General features: G+C 42.7%; 1 protein-coding gene across 5 annotated transcripts in view; it reads right to left on the reverse strand.

Moving 5' to 3' along the window:
* The window catches only part of LOC112250898 (myomegalin), a 113,912-nt gene that overhangs the window by 59,580 nt on the left and 30,250 nt on the right, over positions 1 to 24,082 (reverse strand). For 4 of the 5 annotated variants that reach the window (XM_042321613.1, XM_042321608.1, XM_042321612.1 and 1 more), the window contains exons 4-5: positions 12,432 to 12,542; positions 2,532 to 2,608 (exon numbers count right to left, since the gene is read on the reverse strand). In XM_042321613.1, the coding sequence (XP_042177547.1) occupies positions 2,532 to 2,608; positions 12,432 to 12,542 (188 nt within the window). The remainder of the gene's footprint in view (positions 1 to 2,531; positions 2,609 to 12,431; positions 12,543 to 24,082) is intronic. The other variant, XM_042321621.1, reaches the window with a different exon arrangement.

Here is a 24,082-nt window from a genome sequence, read left to right on the forward strand (position 1 = left end):
TCTCCAATCAAGTTGTCGAAACATCTCAAGTATGATCCATGTTAACAGGATGCACCTGAGCTCAATTTCGAGTCACAAAGCAACGGGTCTGAATACTTACAGTACCAGTCAAAAGTTTAGACACACCTACTCATTCAAGGGTTTTTCTTTATTTTTACTATTTTCTACATTGTAGAATAATAGTAAATACATCAAAATGATGAAAGAACATATATGGAATCATGTAATAACCAAAAAAATTGTTAATTGTCAAAATACAGTTTATATTTGCCTTGATGACAGCTTTGCACACTCTTGGCATTCTTTCAACCAGCTTCATGAGGTAGTCACCTGGAATGCAATTTCAATGAACAAAATATATTTTATATTCTTCAAATTAGCCACCCTTTGCCTTGATGACAGCACACTCTTTACTGGTACTGTATTTAAATAAGGTTAAAAAATATATATATTTTTATGTGTCAGTAAGGGGCATTGTGTGTACAGTCGTGGCCAAACGTTTTGAGAATGACCCAAATATTAATTTCCACAAGGTTTGCTGCTTCAGTGTCTTTAGATATTGTTGTCAGATGTTACTTTGGAATACTGAAGTATAATTACAATCATTTCATAAGTGTCAATGGCTTTTATTGAGTCATTTTCAGTGTTGACCCTTCTTTTTCAATCAGCCATGGCATGCTGTCAATTAACTTCTGGGCCACATCCTGACTGATGGCAGCCCATTCTTGCATAATCAATGCTTGGAGTTTGTCAGAATTTGTGGGTTTTTGTTTGTCCACCCGCCTCTTGAGGATTGACCACAAGTTCTCAATGAGATTAAGGTCTGGGGAGGTTCCTGGTCATGCCTTAAGGCAAGGTTCTCCATCACGCTGGAAAAGGCATTGTTCGTCACCAAACTGTTCCTGGATGGTTGGGAGAAGTTGCTCTCGGAGGATGTGTTGGTACCATTCTTTATTCATGGCTGTGTTCTTAGGCAAAATTGTGAGTAAGCCCACTCCCTTGGCTGAGAAGCAACCCCACACATGAATGGTCTCAGGATGCTTTACTGTTGGCATGACACAGGACTGAAGGTAGCGCTGACCTTGTCTTTTCCAGGCAAGCTTTTTTCCGGATGCCCCAAACAATCGGAAAGGGGATTCATCAGAGAAAATTACTTTACCCCGGGCCTCAGCAGTCCAATCCCTGTACCTTTAGCAGAATATCAGTCTGTCCCTGATGTTTTTCCTGGAGAGAAGTTGCTTCTTTGCTACCCTTTTTTACACCAGGCCATCCTCCAAAAGTCTTCGCCTCATTGTGCGTGCAGATGCACTCACACCTGCCTGCTGCCATTCCTGAGCAAGCTCTGTACTGGTGGTGCCCCGATCCCGCAGCTGAATCAACTTTAGGAGACGGTCCTGGCGCTTGCTGGACTTTCTTGGGCGCCCTGAAGCCTCCTTCACAACAATTGAACTGCTCTCTTTGAAGTTCTTGACGATCCGATACATGGTTGATTTAGGTGCAATCTTGCTGGCAGCAATATCCTTGCCTGTGAAGCCCTTTTTGTGCAAAGCAATGATTACGGCACGTATTTCCTTGCAGCTAACCATGGATGACAGAGGAAGAACAATGATTCCAAGCACCACCCTCCTTTTGAAGCTTCCAGTCAGTTATTTGAACTCAATCAGCATCCTCATCAACACTCACACCTGTGTTAAGGAGAGAATCCCTGACATGATGTTGGCTGGTCCTTTTGTGGCAGGGCTGAAATGCAGTGGAAATGTTTTTGGGGGGATTCAGTTCATTTGCATGGCAAAGAGGGACTTTGCAATTAATTGCAATTCATCTGATCACTCTTCATTACATTCTGGAATATATGCAATATATACCATCATACAAACTGAGGCAGCAGACTTTGTGAACATTTATATTTGTGTCATTCTCAACACTTTTGGCCACGACTGTAGATTGATGAGGACATTTCTTTAGAATAACGCTATAACGTAACAAAATGTGAAAAAAGCCAAGGGGTCTGAATACTTTCTGAATGCACTGTTAAATATTATGTGCATTATAATTAATGGAATTCTTTTGACTAGGTTGATACATTATAGGTTGATACATTTTTCATTAGGGCAAATCAAGTGAAAATTAGAAGCATTTTAAACCTTAAATACACTACAAGTTTGCATTTCATTTCATACTCAGCAACAAAATAGTGATCAAATTAACATCCTACATCTGTAACTTGATTACATTGAGACACAATCACATTTCTTTTTTATTCATGAGAATACTTGGAAACAGATTTCCTAAATTACATTTTTAGCTGAATTCCTGATGATTTTACAGTCTTTTTTTTTTACCACAAACTTCTTTTTTTTAAATCACTTGTGGGCTGTTGCCGACCCCTGGTATACAGTACAGAAGGTCTGTAAAGGGGGCATGAGAACTTATTCTGAATATAGAGATAAACTGTGAAGTGAGTAGGCTGTATTGTAGTATTTGCCTGTGCAAGGACACTGCGACAATACACGCCATGGTAGTGTACTCACGGGGCCTTGTCCAGAATCTCCTGTTTCTCCTGGAGCTCCTGCTTCAAGCTCTCCACCTCTACCTTCAATTCAATGTTCTGCATAAAAACAAAAGGTAACGTCACACCACAGATCAATAATATGTAACATAGAAACGTTTTGCTGTGCATGTTCATTAGATGCATGTTCAATATAATAATAATAATAATAATAATAATAATAATAATAATAATAATGTAAATCATTTGTATGAGGCATAAATTGACTCAGATAAGCTTCATAATACAGTATGCAAAATGAGTGTCTCCAAGTACACGTGCCGACCCATATCTGTGGGATTTGAGAGTGAAGCATGTTTCTAAATAGAAGAGAGGGATATGAGCTCTAGTTCTCCCCAACCCCCAATCCACCCCCTTCAGCAATCGCCATCACACTGCACACTGCCCTATCCCATCTGGACAAGAGGAATACCTATGTAAGAATGCTGTTCATCATAGTGCCCTCCAAGCTCATCATTAAGCTCGCGACCCTGGATCTGAACCCCGCCCTGTGCAACTGGGTCCTGGACTTCCTGACAGGCTGCCCCCAGGTGATGAAGGTAGGAAACAACACCTTCACTTCTCTGATCCTCAGCACAAGGGCCTCACAAGGGTGTGTGCTTAGCACCCTCCTGTACTCCCTGCTCACCCATAACTGTGTGGCCACGCACGCCTCCAACTCAATCATCAAGTTTGCAGATGACACAACAGTAGTAGGCCTGATTACCAACAATGACGAGACAGCCTACAGGGAGGAGGTGAGGGCCCTGGGAATTTGGTTTACAAAGCGCTCTGTGAACGCCGTAGGGTCCCATGCCTTATAATGCCAGAAAGCCCCATCTGTCTGCTCTCCTTTCCACTCTCTAACTGGAGCTGACGAGAAGTGTAAGGTTTCAGACCCCGCATTTGCATAGGGAGTGACGTGTCACATTTTCTGGCCTATCCAGACAAATAACCGATTACCTCTTCCTCTGAGCGAGTGAGCCCGGCTTGAAAGCCGACAAATGAACGGTGACATTCTAGCCTCTAGAGAGTCCAGCTATTGTGAATTACTGATTGGATTCTCAAAATGACTGACAGCTCTCCCTGTCAGTCATCTAGTGTATATATAGTAAATAATTGGCGAGCACGTAGTAGGCTCCGTGGCTTGCTAGGTCGTTGAGGATGGGGATAGATAGTAAGTAGCCTTGCATGAGCCGGAACATCTCAAAAGGCAAGGTGCCTATCTTCTGTTTCTATAGTGTGAGGCAGCTTGATATATAAGTACACCTCCTGGACAGGAAGCTAGTTGCACTACGCAGAAATCGCTTCGCCATTTCCTGGTTGCTAAAATTCTAATAGTTTGCCTTATTTCAGATTATGTGACAAAACAAGCAAATATAGTGTAGGGAATCATTGTACTATCTAAACCGCTGTGAAATATATTTTGCATAACCAAAAATATTGTATTTTCAGCTGTTTGAAGCTGGTGTACAAAACTGAATATAAAAGACACATTTTACAGAAACTAAACTGTAAGTACTGGAAGCATAGAAATTGAGCACATAGAACAGATCTACAGCTTCTTAGACTTGCTTTCAATGAGAATGACAGATCTTTAACTCACGTTTCTATGTGAATTTGGTCAGGTCGCCCAAAAAGTGACATATTGCACCTTTAATGCTGAGTGTCATGCAGAGACACATCGGGTCATGGAAGGTTCTACCATCACCAAATTCAACCTATCCAGTATTCCAGAGCATTTTATGACAAGTAATGTATGTGAAGCAGCATTGAATGACTGTGTTGCCTAGCTGGAGGCCACAGTTGCTAATCAGCAGACTGTGGACTCTGTCTATACTCCATTCTGTGAAACAGTAAAGCAGGAGATGGGGGACCAGATCCCCCACAGGGACATTGAGATTAAGCCTGGCAGGTCTAATAAGAGAAGGAAGGAAAACATTTTAAAAAGCCTGGTGGTCAGATGAGCTCACCTTACTGTGGAAATGGAGAACAACAGGAGAACATTCAAGAACTAGAGACATCTGACCCAAAGGCTTTTTGGCAACATGTTAACAAACTTGGTGTGGCTAGTGAACGCCGACAGTTAATCCCCTGGGAAGTCCTAGGGCTCAAAGGAAACTTGCAATCATAAGCACACTGTACTAGACATACGGAGAAATGACTTTGCCAGTCTGTTCCAAACAGCCCATCACAGTACAACAAAGCCCCAGGACAGTGCTAGTGGCTCAAGGCACATTGTCTCTCCTTTAAATGAGCCAATTAGTGAGTCTGCTAAGAATGGTAAAGCATACGACTAAGAATGGTAAAGCATTCGACTAAGAATGGTAAAGCATACGACTAAGAATGGTAAAGCATTCGACTAAGAATGGTAAAGCATACGACTAAGAATGGTAAAGCATACGACTAAGAATGGTAAAGCATACGACTAAGAATGGTAAAGCATACGGCTAAGAATGGTAAAGCATACGGCTAAGAATGGTAAAGCATACGACTAAGAATGGTAAAGCATACGGCTAAGAATGGTAAAGCATAAGAATGGTAAAGCTAAGAATGGTAAAAAGCATACGACTAAGAATGGTAAAGCATTCGACTAAGAATGGTAAAGCATACGACTAAGAATGGTAAAGCATACGACTAAGAATGGTAAAGCATACGACTAAGAATGGTAGAATGGTAAAGCATACGGCTAAGAATGGTAAAGCATACGGCTAGAATGGTAAAGCATACGACTAAGAATGGTAAAGCATACGACTAAGAATGGTAAAGCATACGAAGAATGGTAAAGCATAAAGAATGGTAAAGCATGGTAAAGCATACGACTGAAGAATGGTAAAGCATATTCATACGACTAAGAATGAAAGCATGAATGTAAAATGCATACGAAGAATGGTAAGAATGGTAAAGCATACGAATGCTACGAAGAATGGTAAAAGCATACGGCTAAGAATGGTAAAGCATACGGCTAAGAATGGTAAAGCATACGGCTAAGAATGGGAAAGCATACGACTGAGAATGGTAAAGCATACGGCTAAGAATGGTAAAGCATACGGCTAAGAATGGTAAAGCATACGACTAAGAATGGTAAAGAATGGTAAAGCATACGACTAAGAATGGTAAAATGCATACGGCTAAGAATGGTAAAGCATACGGCTAAGAATGGTAAAGCATACGACTAAGAATGTTAAAGCATACGGCTAAGAATGGTAAAGCATACGGCTAAGAATGGTAAAATGCATACGGCTAAGAATGGTAAAGCATACGGCTAAATGGGTAAAGCATACGACTAAGAATGGTAAAGCATACGGCTAAGAATGGTAAAGCATACGACTAAGAATGGTAAAGCATATGGCTAAGAATGGTAAAGCATACGACTAAGAATGGTAAAGCATACGGCTAAGAATGGTAAAGCATACGGCTAAGAATGGTAAAGCATACGGCTAAGAATGGTAAAGCATACGGCTAAGAATGGTAAAGCATACGACTAAGAATGGTAAAGCATACGGCTATGATGGGTTACCTGTTGAAGTTATGAAAAATTGTAAGGCCAGAACTGTACAAGCTCTTTGGTTATTGCTTTGTTCTGGACATGTGAAAATACGGCGTCATCAACCCTATGCCCAAGTCAGGAGACAAAAGGGTCCCCATGAACTGCTGTGGATAAACTATTTTGTTGTGTTCTGTTGAACTGCATTTCTTACTGAGCTAAAACCAACAATATCAGAGCAGATGAGCTAAATGTTTTCAGAACAAAACAAAAGCTGCCCGGACCACATCCCCACCTTAAACCACAAACATAGATTCAAGGGAGGGAAGAAAAAATCCACCATCTGTTCTTTCATAGATTTCTCTAAATCCTTTGAGCACATTGACAGAAACATGTTATGGGACAAGTTGGGGCCAGTTAGTTTATATGGTAACATCCTGAAATGGCTCATCTCCATGTACGACGATGTGAAATGTTGTGTTCAAGTCAATGGCCGCCTGACTGACTGATTTCCCGTTGACATTAGTATGAAACAGGGTTGCATTTTATCACCCATTCCATTCTCAATGTATATTAATGATCTCACTCTGGTCATCAAAGCGCTAGGAAAAGGTGTCTGTCTAAACAATTATTTTATATGCACATGACATTGTATTGATCTCTGAACCTGAAGATGAGCTTCAATACATTTTTTTTTAAATTAAAAAGTTTTTTTAACTGGTGTGAACAATCAAAGCTGAATATCAATATAGACAAAACTAAGGTAGTTCCCTATAGGAGTTCAGCAGTGCCTCATTCACCTTTTAAGTTTCTCCTGTGGTCCTGACATATTATTAGATGTTGTCAGCGAGTACAAGTATTTGGGATTGATGATTATTAATGAGTTTTGGGATTACAATGTGTATGTTAACCCTTTATCGTGGGCCTATATGTATATGGCTAAATTGAAATGTTTTTTTTTACATAAGAAATATGAAAAACACTTTGAAGATTATGGGAAAATGATTAGACCAAAGTTGAGGACACGACAGATCACAAGACTGAATCCAAACATTAACTGTACATTTCTGCGCATTTTCTTTTGTTAACCAATTCAAATAAATATCTGGATACATTTAGTAACATGATAATAATATTCCTGGAAAGTGTGGGGCAGATGCAACATGAGACAAAACAATTACAAGGGTTTGAGTAAGAGGACTAACTAATGTCTCTAAGTGGCCACACACCTCTCCAAAGTGTGCCCAGTACCTAAATCATTTCAGTGCACTTTTATGACTCAAAAGAAGTGTCTTCAACTATAAGATAATTTTTTGGGGAGCTCTCCTAGCTGTGGCGTTGAGGAACTAGAGAAAGCACACTTACTGTTGTTGTTTTACGCAATCCAAAAATCGTGCCGTTACAAAAATCACTATCTGGGCAGGTGGGCATCAATTGAACATTTGATCTATTGCCTACATGACTAGCTAAATTATAAAATAAGATCTTACAGTGGAAGGCTTTCACAGGGCAATTTAGAGAAACTGGTCGTAATTTTGGTGCGCATAGAAAGGAGTCATCAAATCAAATTGTATTTGTCACATGCGCCAAATACAACAGGTGTAGTAGACCTTACAATGAAATGCTTACTTTACAAGCCCTTAACCAACAATGCAGTTTTAAGAAGAAAAAAAGGTGTTAAAGTATTTACTAGAATAAACTGAAGTAAAACAATGTTTTAATAAAAATAACAAATAATTAAGGAGCAACAATAAAATAACAGTAGCGAGGCTATATACAGGGGGTACCAGTACAAGGTAATTGAGGTAATATGTACATGTACACTACCAGTCAAAAGTTTTAGAACATCTACTCATTCAAGGGTTTATCTTTATTTTTTACATTGTAAAATAATAGTGACGACATCAAAACAATGAAAGAACACATATGGAATCACGTAGTAACCAAAAATGTGTACATTTTATATTTGAGATTCTTCAAATAGCCAACCTTTTGCCTTGATGACAGCTTTGCACACTCTTGGCTCTAATGGAATTGGAGAGGATGAGAGTGGTGGAAAGCTTTTGCTGGGTTCCCGCCCGTGTGGGTGTGGAAGGTAATGAGAAGGCTGATGTGGTGGCTAAGAGTACAGTGAGGAGAGAGCTGGTAGATATTCAGGTCCCGCTGGGCCGCAAGGAAGTCAAGTCCTTGATCCGGGCAAAAGGGCTCGATCTTTGGCAAAGGGAGTGGGATGCAATTTTAATCGCATGCTCCCGTCAGTTAAGGAAAAAGGGTTGGGAGTCTGGGATGTAGGAGAGAGGAAATTGGGTGGAGTAGACTATGGTTTGGGCACACAGGTTTGAATGCCACATTGTGGATGATAGGGAGACATGAAACAGGTCTGTGTGATGAGTGTTTTAGTGGAGGAAACGTTGGAGCACGTGTTGATATTTTGTGAACCGTATGACGTAGATGGGGAGATTGTGTGAAAGGGTTAGAGAGGCTGGACAGGGTTGGGGTGGTGTCATGGGGAGGAAAGGGAAGGGAAGTAGTGTCTAGGGCTCTATTTCACTTTCTTAAGAGGAACATGTAGGTAGGCCGTGACTGGCCTCACAATTCAGTACAGCAGGTGGAAGTGTACGCACCTTAAAAGTTGGGTGCGATCCAACAACCCAATCTCAAAAAAAGAAGAAGAGACTTCTGGAGTCATGACGGTTTCCGGAATGGAGGACTATGGGAAGTGGATGGAAGCGAACGAATGGCAGAAGCGGGTTGGTGAACAAAAATCTGATGGCGGTGGAAACAAGGACGAATGGACTATCGTATCTGGTAGGAGTACGATTTATAGAAAACAGATATATGCCTTGGTGAATCCATCAAAATGTTTTGAAGAACTCTTTAGGTAAAGTGAAATTGGTAGTGCTGAGCGATTAGTGCTTACAGCTAATCTAATGCAATTCTATACATTATTCCATAGGGTGGAGAGAAATGTTTGCAGTTTATAATATGATATCTGAGTAAGAGTGACCAATTCAACCGTGATTACTACAAATTTAGATAGCTGGCTAGACTAACTTAACAATCAAAGAAATGTTAGCTGACATGGGCTAATTGATTTACTGTCAATGACTGACATAACAAGATAAAAGAACTGCTGATGCACAACCACATTTCGAAATTGCACCTTGTGTATTCCTCTACTCTAACTCTCAACAGTAAGGAAAATTGATCCGCGGGCCTACAAAAAGGAGGGGGAGGGGGCACCAGTTGTCCTTGATCTACGGAGAAGGGCACCTGTCAAGGTTGTCATTTAAGGAGTTTCGAAAGAAGTCGCCATTGCTCGGTTAAAGAACACGGCCGGAGTGGTCGATGCTCATGTGATAAAAGGCACATGAAGGAGAAGAGTTTGTCTGTTCTTGTGTTTTTTTATGTGGAGTCTCTCTCTATCAGTGTGCAGCTGGGGTGCGTACACTGCCCTATCAAAGTGTCTATATACAGGCCTTTACAATGTATTGTGTGTCGAAGTGAGAAGCCAAGGTGTGGGATATGTGGGGGGGAAAACCACTATGAAGGTGAATGGCGAAGGAGCAAAGTGCTGTAACTGTAGTGGAGACCATTAAGTGAAGTCCTTGGAATGCCCGACTAGGGTGAAAGAGACTGAGAAAAATTTACATAATTGTTTCTGCAGCTAAATGATATCAGGGATTAAAAGATTTCACATCTGAAGAGCTCATTGGAGTACTGTCTCGAGTGGTCCCAGGCTCTCAGGCCCCAGAGCCTGATTAGGGAAGTTGGAATTATAGAATGACTGAAGGAGTGGGAAGATTTTAGTTGATCATTCATTTTTGTGGATTAAATTGTATTTTACCCCTTCCTCTAACATTTGTTTGCGGACCGGCATGATACCATAGAAGAAGAAGAAGAAGACTGACTTGCGCGTTAGGTAGTGATGGGAAACCGAGGTTTTCTAAAGCCTTTGGGGCTTTCACCAAATTGTGCCAAAAAACGGTTATTTACTCAGAGCTTTTAACTCAATGCACATTAGTGACATCTGCTGGTCAGCAATGAAAAGCAGCGTTTTATGGTTATATATACATACAGACAGGGCTGTGTGATTGACAGGTTCTGTTAACATTCAGAGACAGGTCTGAGACCTGCTGTCAGATGTAGTTATCATCATATGCTGGGACCTGCCTCATAAACAATCAACAGGAAGAGAGCTACGAACTACAGTGTGTACTGCAAACTACCATAGGAGATACTTGGGCCTGGGATTTTACTGTTAATCATGATTACAGTATTCATTCATTCAACGACGTGACTAGCATGACCCCATCATCTAGAGTTGCAAAGCCTATGCATTTTCTAGTACAGTTGTAGTTGGAAATTTATATACACCTTAGCCAAATACATTTAAACTCAGTTTTTCACAATTACTGATGTTTAATCATAGTAAAACTTCCCTGTTTTAGGTCAGTTAGGATCACCACGTTATTTTAAGAATGTGACATGTCAGAATAATAGTAGAGAGAATGATTAATTTCAGCTTTATTTCTTTCATCACATTCCCAGTGGGTCAGAAGTTTACATACACTCAATTAGTATTTGGTAGCATTGCCTTTAAATTGATTAACTTGGGTCAAACGTTTTGGGTAGCCTTCCATAAGCTTCCCACAATAAGTTGGGTGAATTTTGGCCCATTCCTCCTGACAGAGCTGGTGCACACGCTTTTTCAGTTCTGCCCACAAATTTTCTATAGGATTGAGGTCAGGGCTTTGTGATGGCCACTCCAATACCTTGACTTTGTTGTCCTTAAACCATTTTGCCACAACTTTGGAAGTATGCTTGGGGTCATTGGCCATTTGGAAGACCCATTTGCGACAAAGCTATAACTTCCTGACTGATGTCTTGAGATGTTGCTTCAATATATCCACATAAATTTCCACCCTCATGATGCCATCTATTTTGTGAAGAGCACCAGTCCCTCCTGCAGCAAAGCACCACCACAACATGATGCTGCCACCCCCATGCATCACGGTTGGGATGGTGTTTTTCAGCTTACAAGCCTCCCCTTTTTTCCTCCAAACATAACGATGGTCATTATGGCCAAACAGTTCTATTTTTATTTCATCAGACCCGAGGACATTTCTCCAAAAAGTACAATCTTTGTCCCCATGTGCAGTTGCAAACTGTAGTCTGGCTTTTTTATGGCGGTTATGGAGCAGTGGCTTCTTCCTTGCTGAGCGACTTTTTAGGTTATTTTGATATAGGACTTGTTTTACTATGGATATAGATACTTTTGTACCTGTTTCCTCCAGCATGTTCACAAGGTCATTTGCTGTTGTTCTGGGATTTATTTGCACTTTCACACTAAAGTACGTTCATCTCTAAGAGACAGAACACGTCTCCTTCCTGAGCGGTATGATGGCTGCGTGGTCCCATGGTATTTATACTTGCGTACTGTTGTTTGTACAGATGAACATGGTACCTTCAGGCGTTTGGAAATTGCTCCCAATAATGAACCAGACTTGTGAAGGTCTACAATTTATTTTCTGAGGTCTTGGATGATTTCTTTAGATTTTCCCATGATGTCAAGCAAAGAGGCACTGAGTTTGAAGGTAGGCCTTGAAACACATCCACAGGTACACCTCCAAGTGACTCAAATGATGTAAATTAGCATATCAGAAGCTTCTAAAGCCATGACATCATTTTCTGGAATTTTCCAAGCTGTTTAAAGGCACAGTCAACTTAGTGTGTATGTAAACTTCTGACCCATTGGAATTGTGATACAGTGAATTATAAGTGAAATAATCTGTCTGTAAAAAATTGTTGGAAAACTTCCTTGTGTCATGCACAAAGTAGATGTCCTAACCGACTTGCCAAAACTACAGTTTGTTTTCAAGAAATTTGTGGAGTGGTTGAAAAACTAGTTTTAATGACTCCAACCTCAGTGTATGAAAACTTCTGACTTCAACTGTATGATGAACCTAGAGCATGCAGCAAAGACCAAAACTCTCTCACCCTCTTTCTCTGTCACACACACACACACACACACCACACACACACACACACAAACACACGACAGAAGCAGCACATGAAACTGCGACACAGCCAATGAAATTGTAAAATTGCAACAAATGGCCTCCTTCCCAATTCCTTTCCCCTGTCCCCTCCTGCACCCCTCTCCTCCACCCCTCCGTGTCGCAGTAGGGCCCTCTTGTGGACATCATCCCTGCTCCAACCCCCTCTCCCCTGTCCCTCAGTGCCCCAGTGAGACTCATCCTCTTGTGGACATCGCCACTGCTCCTACCCCCTCTCCTCTGTCCCTCAGTGCCCCAGTGAGACTCACCCTCTTGTGAAAATCGGCACTGCTCCTACCCCCTCTCCTCTGTCCCTCGGTGCCCCAGGGAGACTCACCCTCTTGTGGACATTGTTACTGCTGTCCTCGTATTTCTGCTGGATCCTCTCCTCAAGGAAGTAGATCCGCAGCTTCAGGCTGAAGTTCTCCTTCTTCAGGTCTTTCAGGTGCTGAGAAATAGTGTGGTAACCGCGGAAACTGTTAGACATTGGTGCCATGTTTTTCACAGGCGGCAACAGGGAACCCATTCAGTCCGGCATCCTAAAGCAGCACTGAATAAAAACGTATTAACATAAACAACAATAATTCAAAATCTATCAGTAGAATAGTAGTTGCTGTCTAATTGTAGAACGACAACACTGATGTCCAACACACAATCAAGAATGAAGTGAATGACAATCACAACCTGAGTGGAGAGCTGCCTCCTCGTTTTTCAACATTGAGGAGGGGCTGTGGGGGGTGGCATGGGCAGTGGGGGGAGGGGGGGTGTTGATAAAGAGTTGTGTCAGAGTTAATTTTTTTAACACTGTGAAGTTATCCCAGGATCTGACATGGGCTCGAGAGTGGCACAGACAGACCACAGACACAAGTGGTGTGCTGCTACTGTAGCTGATAGGGAAAACATACTGTATGCGACTACACTTGGGCAGTAGCCTTCAATTTGATCTGGAACTGTAATGGAAAGAAATAGGTTGCTAACTAGTTTGAGATCACATCACATACTGTGTTGATCTAGGAGACAAGTTGATGGTTAGTGCCCTAACCCTCGCTGAGCTAGGCACAACAGCTGCTTCCAAGAATCCCCAACACTCCACCTCATACCAGTAGACATACAGGCAGAAAAGGCAAAGCACCTAAACAAGTTGAACTGGAACCATAAATACTGAAACAACTCTGTACGTGCATGTATATCGCCAATGAAGCATTTGAGATATGAATATCAACACTTGACAACTACGGAGTGACTACATGCTTTGTGACCATAAGGAGGTGCTATAGCTCCACTCAAATTTCTAAAGTTTCTTCAGGTGCAGTCAGAAAAAAAACATCAAGCGCTATGATGAAACTAGCACTCATGAGGACCGCCACAGGAAAGAGTTACCTCTGCTGCAGTTCACTGCCTCAGAAATCGGCAGTGAAATGCAGATCAAATAAATGCTTCACAGAGTTCAAGTAACAGACACATCTCAACATCAACTTTTCAGTGGAGAGTGCGTGAATCACCACTTCATGGTCGAATTGCTGCAAGGAAACCACTACTAAATGACACCAATAAGAAGAATAGACTTCCTTGGGCCAAGAAACATGAGCATTGGACATTAGACCGGTGGAAATCTGTCCTTTGGTCTGATGAGTCCAAATTTGAGAATTTTGGTTCAACCGCCGTGTCTGTGTGAGACGCAGAGTAAGTGAACAGATGATCTCCGCATGTGTGGTTCCCACTGTGAAGCATGGAGGAGGAAGAGGTGTGATTATGTGGGGTTGCTTTTCTGGTGACACTATCAGTCATTTACTTAGAATTCAAGGCACACTTAACCAGCATGGCTACCACAGCATTCTGCAGTGATGTGCCATCCCATCTGGTTTTTAAACAGGACAATGACCCAAAACACACCTCCAGGCTGTGTAAGGGCTATTTGACCAAGAAGTAAGAGTGATGGAGTGCTGCATCAGATGACCTGGCCTCCACAATCACCTGACCTCAACCCAATTGAGATGGTTTGGGATGAGTTAGACCGCAGGGGGAAGGAAAAGCAGCCAACAAGTGCTCAGCAATTGTGGGAACTCCTTCAAGACTGTTGGAAAAGCATTCCTTATGAAGCTGGTTGAGAGAATGCCAAGAGTGTGCAAAGCTGACATAAAGGCAAAGTGTGGCTACTTTGATGAATTTAAAATCAAAAATATATTTTCATTTGTTTAATACTTTTTTGGTTACTACATGATTCCATATGTGTTATTTCATAGTTTTGATGTCTTCCCTATTTTTCTACAATGTAGAATAGTAAAAATAAAGAAAAACCCTTGAATGAGTAGGTGTGTCCAAACTTTTGACTGGTACTGTATATATATATATATATATATATATATATATATATATATATATACATACATATACATATACATATATATATATATATATATATATATATATATATATATATATATATATATATATATATACAACATATTATATATATATATATATATATACATACATATACATATATATATATATATATATATATATATATATATATATATATATATATATATATATATATATATATATATATATATATATATATATATATATATATATGCAATTTAGCAGACACAAACCTTAACCAAACAAGACTGCAATGGCTAGGCCAGGCCAGTGACTGAGTAGCTGAGACACAAACAGGTCAGAGAATGATCATCGCCAGTGGTACCACTGTATTCCATCATATCGGTCAGTGTTTCCCCAACTCCAGTCCTGGAGTACCGCCAACAGTACACATGTGTGTTTTACCCCTGGACAAACACACCTCATTCAACTCATCGAGGGCTTGATGATTAGCTGACAAGTAGATTGAGGTGTGTTTGTCAGGGCTACAGTGAAAATGTTTACTGTTGTGGGTACTAGAGGACTGGAGTTGGGAAACACTGAATAGGTAGAGAACCCCAGGCTAGTCCAGGTAGGCGGCAGGTAGCAGCTAGCCTAGTCGTTAGAGCGTTGAGCCAGTAACCGAAAGGTTGCTATGTATAATCCCTGAGCTGACAAGGTAAAAAATCTGTCGTTCTGTCCCTGAACAAGGCAGTTAACCCACTGTTCCTACCCTGTCTTTTTAAATAAGAATTTGTTCTTAATTCACTTGCCTAGTTAAATAAAGGTTAAATAAAACAAAGTATTCCAGCATACTGGATAGGCTACGGCAGAGCTGGAGAGAACAACAGTACACCCATAACCGATTACAACCCAATTAGGTCTCATTCAGAAGAAATCATTGAATTTATTACCAAACGAGCTGGATGTGAAATGAAATCATCCCTATTCTCTCACTGTACTTTCTCTTTCTGACGTCAGCTCATAGTCTAGTGGCTCTAGCACATCAGGAGAAAAAAAAGCACATCCAGATATATTCCAGACTCCCGTACCAACTTCTAAATTGTACCCCACTGGTTTATATTATCGGGGTGTATCTAACCATCCATTATTACAATCAGACTGGATTAAAGACGTGCAGATAAATATCCGGGTAGTGAAAGGTTCCTACGTCACACCAGCCACAGCTCATAAACATTTTCCAACGGTGACGTCCCTCGCCAAGCAGAGCCGGGCTGCGCATTTCCATGGTGCTTTAATTAGGATGTTGTTGTCAAACTGAATGTGCAACAAGAGACCAAGAACTAACCACAGAAGAGCTCGGGAGGAAGGAGAAGTAGAGGGAAGGGGAAAGGGACCTTAGATGAAGTCAAGTTATGGCTGTAACTCTGCTTTGCTATAGCTTCACTCTCCTTTTCTGTTCACCTGAGTGAATGGAAACACTAATATATATATGTGTGCGATTTAGCAGACACTCGGCAGACACACTCCAAATCGGGCGCAGCAGGAATCAAACCCGCAAACTTTGGTGTTGCAAGCATCATGCTCAACCAACTGAGCCGTGTAAAACTAGCTAGTTGAGTTTGTCCATCCTATTAAATTAGTTCTAAGATGCAATTATGGAGGGCCAACACTAAAAGTAGAATGACACAACCCCCTGAATATGAACCAAATAAAGTCAGACCACACAGCACTGGAAGAGAGGATACTGAGGTAACAAACACTTTTCACTCCAAATCCTCATCATTAAATTAGTTATACAGTCTAATGTGGATTTTTCCAACTGCCAATATATCTGCAATAATATGCAAAAGGAAATGTGTGCTACTGTTCTCACACTGTTAACAAAAACACCAGTTAATAATATCAAGCAATGTTTAACAACCATGTAAAATCTGGGACACCGCTTCTGTTTATTTCAATTTTTCCAATCTTACACCGCAAGGCTCATAATTATGCGTATAAAAATTGGGCTGACAAGCATAAATGCCACTGTTCTCTTTGTAGATTATCTACAAGGGATATAAATCAAGCTGTTTATATCAAGGGATATAAACATAAATCAATGTTTGGGTTTTCTGTTTTTTTTCTGAGTGGAGGGGGATCCAGGCCATTTAGGATGTTGAATACAAGACATGCGCTCGGTGTATTGCTCAAGATTTTCCCAACTCAGGAGCTCATGCTTTCTGAGGATGTAACAGTGATGATGGCTAATGGGTTTCCTATCAAGCACTTTGAGAGCCTGTTTGTAGACAGACTGAATAGGTTTTAAATGTTGTACAGCAAGCTTGGGCCCAACTAATCAAGCAGTATGTTAAGTGGGGGAGTATCATAGATTTGAAGTACAGTTTTGCTACCTCTGTAGTCAAACAATTTCGTATAAATCGGAAATTAGCTAGGTTTAATTAGGTTATTTGAATTACCTTTTTTACATGCTTTTTAAAAGAGAGGTTGGAATCAAGTATGATGCCAAGGTACTTAAAATCAGATACCACCTGGAACTTCTCCCCTGACACAGACATCTGGCTCAGTAGCATCTGTTGCCCTCTTTGTGAAGAACATGCAGACAGTTTTTTTTCACATTGAGATGCAAACACGAGTCACTGAGCCACTTTGTAACCTGGACCATTACAGTAGTGAGTTCTTGTGCAGCTTGTTTGCTCTTTTCATGCACATATATCACCGTATCATCTGCATACATTTGAACTTCAGACCCAGTACAGACAAAAGGCAGATCATTAATGTACAGGCTGAACAGGAGGGGCCCCAGTATTGACCCTTGGGGCACGCCCACATCATAGCTAAGAGTGATCAGAGTTACTGATCTGTGTAGTAATATTATTCGAATCTCAGAGCCATTTGAATCGCTAGTTAGCTAACTAGCTAACTAGCTAACATTGAACCTGGTTGGTTAGGTACCTGCAGATTCATGCAGGGAAGTAATGGTATGAGTTGGGATAATGGTTAATTGTTTAGCAAGCTAGCTCCACTATACAAGTAACCATTTCTCTATATTTCTCTGGTCGGTCACATGAGTATGTATGCTTGAATGGGTGCAGTACAGAGAATAAAATATTTTAATTGAGCTAATTAACTTCAAGTGTAGCATTAACAAATAGTATATAACTGCACACAATAGTCCCTCAACTTGTCAGGAACTGCCCCCCTGCCTTGTGCCTCCCTCACTACAGTCTCTATACCCCAGGACAACAGCGCGAGGATGAGCGACTTGGCGATGATGGATCCAAGTGGCCGATCCTCACTGGAGCTGGGGAACTGGCGAGACAGGGCATCCAGCTTCACGTTCTTAGAACCCTGGCGGTAAGATACTGTGAATCTGAACCCGAGTGAAGAAAAGAGCCCAACGAGCCGGTCGGGGGTTGAAAGCGTTTAGCCTCCTGAATGTAGGCCAGGTTCTTGTGGTCTGTCCAAACCGTAAAAGGATGTTCCGAACCCGCCAACCAGTGCCGCCACTCCTCCAAATCCAGTTTGACCACAAGCAGCTCCCAATTGCCGACATCATAGGTCCTCGCCGCTGAAGTGAGAAGTCTGGAGAAGGCATGGGGTTGAAGCTTTTGGTCTTTAGCCGAGCACTGAGACAGAACCGCACCCATGCCAATGTCAGAGGCATCCGCCCCTACCACAAAGGGAAGAGAAGGATCCACATGAAATAGAATGGGTGCAGAAGAAAACCCGACAGAAAATGAAAATGTCATCCAGGTATACAAAGACGAACTGGTGAAGAAAGTTGCACAGCAACTAACCAGGGCCTGGAAAACAGCTGGAGCCGTCCAAACGGCATGACACAGTACTCATAATGTCCATTAGGGGTGTTGAACGCTGTCTTCCACTCGTCTCCTTCTGATTCGCACAAGTCCAATTTATATAAAAAAACATAGATCCCTGGAGGGTGAGTTGCTCGTTAATCATGCACCTTCTCTCCAGAGCGGAAACCTAGTGTGTCCCAATAGTGTCGGCTCCTCTGAAGGATATGGAGGGAAACCAGAGCAGAATTGAGAACTCAGGGTACAGAACGGGGTACAGAACAAGCAGGCGCAGCATAGGGCAATGGGACACCCAGAGAATCTACTCCCTCAGCGGGACCCGAAACACTGGTGACCACCTGGAACCCCTCCGTCCTCTCACGATGACCTTCCCAGAGCCGGTTGTCAATCCGGATGGCCAGAACGATGAGCTCATCTAGAGTGTCAGGGTTGTCCCAGGAAGCCAGTTCATCCTTGAGAACCTCGCTGAGTCCGTTCAGAAAGGCTGAGTGAAGAGTGGGCACAAGAGTTCTTAAATCATCCGACAATGCCTGCAGCCGCACCTCATGGTGGCCAATCACAGTTCCATGGTGGGTGACAGCCGACCGTAAATGGCGGAGTTCAGCATGTTCCTCAGACGACTGAAAAATCTCTGCTGGGTCCATGGTTGGCTTAGATCTCCTGTTACAATGATGCTTGTACGAACTCGAACCCAGTCGCAAAGAAACACAGCAAGCAGAGGTAAAGGTAAATTCAGCTCTTTACTTAAAGTCTTGACAAAAACAAAGCAACAGCACAAGAGTGCACTAAACAAAACATAAGACCTAAGCACAGATACAAGCAACAGAGGAACCTAAATAGCAAGGCAACCAGGTGAATAGAGAAGGTAATCAAAACCAGGTGAAACCAATAAGTAAAAATTAGGGTAACCTGGAAACTAGAACACGAGGCAAGGGTGCACTCCAGCGGTAACCCAAGGGAACAACAATTTTAAAAAACGGAACCTGTGACAGCACTCTGAATCAGTAACCCCAATGCAATGCAATACGTGCAGATCCTTACGGGCTATACGTACATATAATCCATCACTGATCCAATACCAACTAGATCAACCATTTCTTCACTGCCTCAATCTGTCAGTCGACTTCTGTTGCCATGGTAACACGAGGAAGTCACCGAGAGGGTGAGGGGTGGATATCATCTTTCAATTTCTACTTCTCCCCCTCTCTCATCAAGCATCACGCCCCCTCCCTATCTCTTCTCTATTCCCCCCTCTCTACATCTCTCCCTCTCGCCATCCTTTTCTCTGTTAAATCCGTCCCAGATGAGGAGGCAGAGCAGGGTGCCAGTGGTATGTGAGTGGAGGATGAAGTAGTGTAAGGGTGGTGGGTGGGGGAAAGGCGGTAGGAGGGGGACTCTCTCCCTGTGCCAGCCTCCCATCAGGGGTACATACACTTTCCAGCCCGCCTGACAACCCCACTGCGCTCCAAAAAGAGCCCCTATGGCAAGTCACCTTCCTTGCTCGCAATGACGACCAGAAAAACAGACCCAATCAAACACTAACCCATATGCTGCTGCCCACAGCTCCTGCAACACAACACCTATAGCTCTCACACATACACACTCACACACACCCACACACACTGGGCCTAGACAGGGGCAGAACCCAGCGGTGGTGGAAAAGAGCGGGTCACACGTTAGGGCTCAGGGAGCCCTCGCCGCCGCAGGCAGTGTTTGGTTACAGGCATCGCTGCGTTTCCATGGGTATTTACAGTACTTGTACATTTGTTGTTTGGGCTTGTTAATGCCAAGTGGGAAAGGAGCACGAATAAAACAGGATTCATACAAACCCAGGAAACACAAACACTTGGTATCTGTACGCTGTAGTTCATACGACCAGAGACTGATGCTAGGTTAAAGAGGCTATTGGCTGCTCTTACTTGTTAGAATTACTGCTTCTCTCTGAGTAGAACACACACAGCTGATGTCATGTATTTTGTGGGGGGGAAGAGAGTAATAAATAGTGTAACTAATGCAGGGCTGCATGGTCTCACAACATCTTCTGTAGCTGGATGCTAACCTACTGGGTGTAATCAATGAATGGAGAAGTCCACCTCTCTGTTGACGCCACATTAACCTCATGCTTTATATCAACCCCCTGCTAGGTACTGGATGGCGTATTCTCACCAGGTGGAACTCAGATGTCCCAGACCGTACTATTTACTGAACGGGTGACTTAATAAACTGGAACCCGAATCCGGACTCATGGAGCGTTCTTTGGCCTGGGATCAAAAGTTTCAGCGCCGGTCTTCCTGACCCAGGCTGTCTGTGATACCCGACCCCCGGACGTGAGCCTTTCCCTGGGCAGACTGTGACGGATGGCCCTTAGCCTGGAGCTCTGGTCAATAGCGCAGAGTGATACTCCCAGAGAGGGCAGCAGTGCCCTGACTCAGGCAGCTGATGTAGCTAACACTACGGCTACTGGGTAGGGACTAGACAGGAAAGGAACTCTGCCAGCTCAGTTCTGGGCAAATGGACCCTGCCTGTGTGCATCTCTGTGAATTTCAAGATTGTCACACGATTAGACAGACGAAAGGGACAACGAGCAGATGAGAGAGATACCTGTCTGTGTGTGTGTCTGTGGAAGGGCGGTGTATGTGTGTGTGTATAATAGAGAGAGAGGGGGAGATAAAGAGAGGCTGAGGCCAACGTGGACTAGTATGGACACAGATCTGACATACCACACGCCTTTCTTTAGCGCTCCTTCCATCCACTCTTTCATAACGCCCCCTCCATTCAGAGGTGTGACTGCTGTGAGTCAGCCAGACAGGAAATTACCTAAGTCTAGGAGGGAGGGAAAGGGGGGGGGCACTCAACATCAATGCTAAGATTAAAGCAGAAAATATTGGGGATCGGGAGGTTAGAGTTAGAGTTAGGGGGAGGGAGAGAGAGAGAGAGAAAGAGAGCACTAAGTACCACTCCATTCCATTAAGACATGTTGCAGCAGCTGAGGCCTGGGAGCCAAACAGAGAGGAGTATGGGGGGGGGATGTGTTACCATGCATCATCTGCCTGTAGTAATGGCGAGTAGGGAGGACAATAGGCAGTTCCAGAGGAGAGAGAGTGACTCCATCAATGAATCAGGTAAGAAAACAACTAGAGCCTCGATGGCTCTCTGATTGGCTAGTTGAGGAATTCCCTCAGAGTCATTTTGGCTGTAGACACAATGCAACTGGAAGTGATTAGGAAGCCGTATTTTAGGTCAATTATCCAGGTGATATTTTCAGTCATCACTTTGGCGGTAGCAGTAACCTTTCTTTTCACCTTCTCTCTTTTCCTGACAGATCACAGATCACATCAATACAGGGGTGAATAAAGAGACAGACATATCCCCCCCCCTCCACCTCCGTGTCCAACCTTTCTGACAACCTCCATCACACCCACACATAGTAATCTATCATATATGAATCAGAGGAGCTGAAACACTTACACCTCCACCCCCACCCCTGTCTCTCCTGCTGCTCCAATCAATAGCTTCCGGTGTGAATCTCAGTCCACAAATGAACCTTCTGAGCCTCTCCGCCTCCACACACCTCACCCCAGCTCCCCTTACTCTCCACTGGGAGGCAGGATCAGAGAGAGTGGGGTGGAGGGTGGGGAGGGAGAGACAGAGACAAATACATAGGGAGAAGATGAGGTAATATGGTGAGTGAGAGAAAGAAAGAGAGAAAGAGAGAGAGAGAGAGAGAGAGAAGATGAGCTAACCGTTTGTAGTTGCATGCTGCTGCTGTGCTGTGCTGTCTACTGTTTGCTGACTATTAGCTGTCTGATTGGAAAAGGCTTGATTTCTGCTGGAGCGTCAGGAAATAATCTCACTAAGCTACTCTTTCGCTAGGTCATCTTTTGCTAAGTCTGAGGGTCGAAACAGGATATATATGTACAAGGTGAACACACACACACACACACACACACACACACACACACACACACACACACCCTTACCCTACTAACTCTAACATGTTATTTCTAAATAGAGTTGATTACATCACAATCTTTCAGACTAGACAGTCAATAGCTGCTCTTGTTTCTAATTCATGACAGTTCATCTACACAGTCCGTGCTGTTACGTTCAACTAAATACGTTCCATAGGTTTGTGTAAGCAACCATAAACACATTGCACGTAATCATAAAAGCATGCATTTCATGTTACAGGGAAAGGTCTGCTTTGTGGAAAGGTGCCGCTGTTCCCAGAGCCATATATCACAGAGTAAATCTGTCTCTGATTCAGTGTGTTTATGGAGGGTCTAAATTATGGTATCGAGTTCTCTCCAAACCACTGCCAACTGTCATGACCCCTCCCACCGGCCGCTTTTGTCTCTCGCAGACGTGTAACCCAATCTTTCCCAGAGTCTCTCTCTCTTCGCTAGAATTCATTTCGGCCGAACAGGGAGAGCAGTTTTGAAGAAAGAAAAAAAACATAAACTGATGGAACAAAGTGATGTGTTTTCACCCCCCAAATAGAAATCGGAGGGAGGAAACGCCGCCGGCGGAACAGTTTTGTGAATGAAGCCCAGCTGACAAACAGAACAGATTAGGGATGGGGTACCAGGGCCGTAAACATATACCTGTGTGTATATATATATAGGTGTGTGTGTGTGTGTCAAATTAAATTAAATTTGTCACATACGCCGAATACAACAGGTGTAGTACAGTGAAATGCTTACTTACAAGCCCTTAACCAACAATGCAGTTTTAAGAAAAACAATAGTTTCGAAAATATTTACTAAATAAACGAACGTTTTTTTTTAAAGTAACACTATAAAATAACATTAACGAGGCTATATATACAGTGGGTACCGGTACCAAGTCAATGTGCAGGGGTACAGGTTTAGTTGAGGTAATTGAGGTAATATGTACATAAAGTGACATAGATAATAAACAGTTAGTAGCAGCAGCGTAAAAAGCAAAAAACTGTGTGCGTGTTTGTGAGTGGATGTGTGTGTGACTGTGGTTGAACACGCAAACTAAGAAGAAACTGTGCTTCTCATTGAAGAGTGCAACGCCCAATAGATCCAAGAGATGGCGACAGGAGAGAGATGGCAGCAGGTGGTACTGTATGGTGGTATGTGGTGGGTACGACAGTATCACCCCTGTAATTAGCGTGGTAAACAAACACATTTACGCTGTAAACACCTTCTCTGATCAACATGCGTGGCTTGTGTTGTGTGTGTAACGAGACAGGGGGGTTGTAATGTAAAATATGTAAAACCATGAAGAGCCTGGCTGAACTTGACCTTGGTGGTGTCTGAAATGGATGGGCTGTATGTATGCATATGTTTAAGATACTGTGCGTGTGTGTGCAGAGTATGCCATGTAATGTACAGTATGAAAAGGTCTGGTAGTAAAGCACAGATGTCAGATTCATCATGGACCAATGGACGGATGGATGAACGTGTGCTGTGTATATATGACGTGTGCTGTGATGTAATCATCTTCGGATGGACAGTAAGTGAAGCGACACATAATATTCTACTCTATTCTACAGTACTCTACAGTAATGCATGCATGGACACGTGTCCAGTATCTATCTGATGTATACTATATGCGCGTGTGTGTGTGTGTGTGTGTGTGTGTGTGCTGGAACCATGACCTCCTTTGTTGTCTATGCAAATAAATCAAAGGGACACAGAGCTGTGCTGCCCGAGGGCCCCATTGACTGCACTGAACCATCAGTTGGCAGGATGGGACTGTAACGTTACTGTGTAAAGGGGCCTGGGGTGAGTGGAGGGAGAGGGTGGACTAGTAAGGGGGGTTAAAGGCACGGTCTCTGCTCCCATTATTTTCCATAAAGGGCACATCT

Source organism: Oncorhynchus tshawytscha, linkage group LG01 (genome assembly GCF_018296145.1).
Source record: "Oncorhynchus tshawytscha isolate Ot180627B linkage group LG01, Otsh_v2.0, whole genome shotgun sequence".
NCBI lineage: Eukaryota > Metazoa > Chordata > Actinopteri > Salmoniformes > Salmonidae > Oncorhynchus > Oncorhynchus tshawytscha.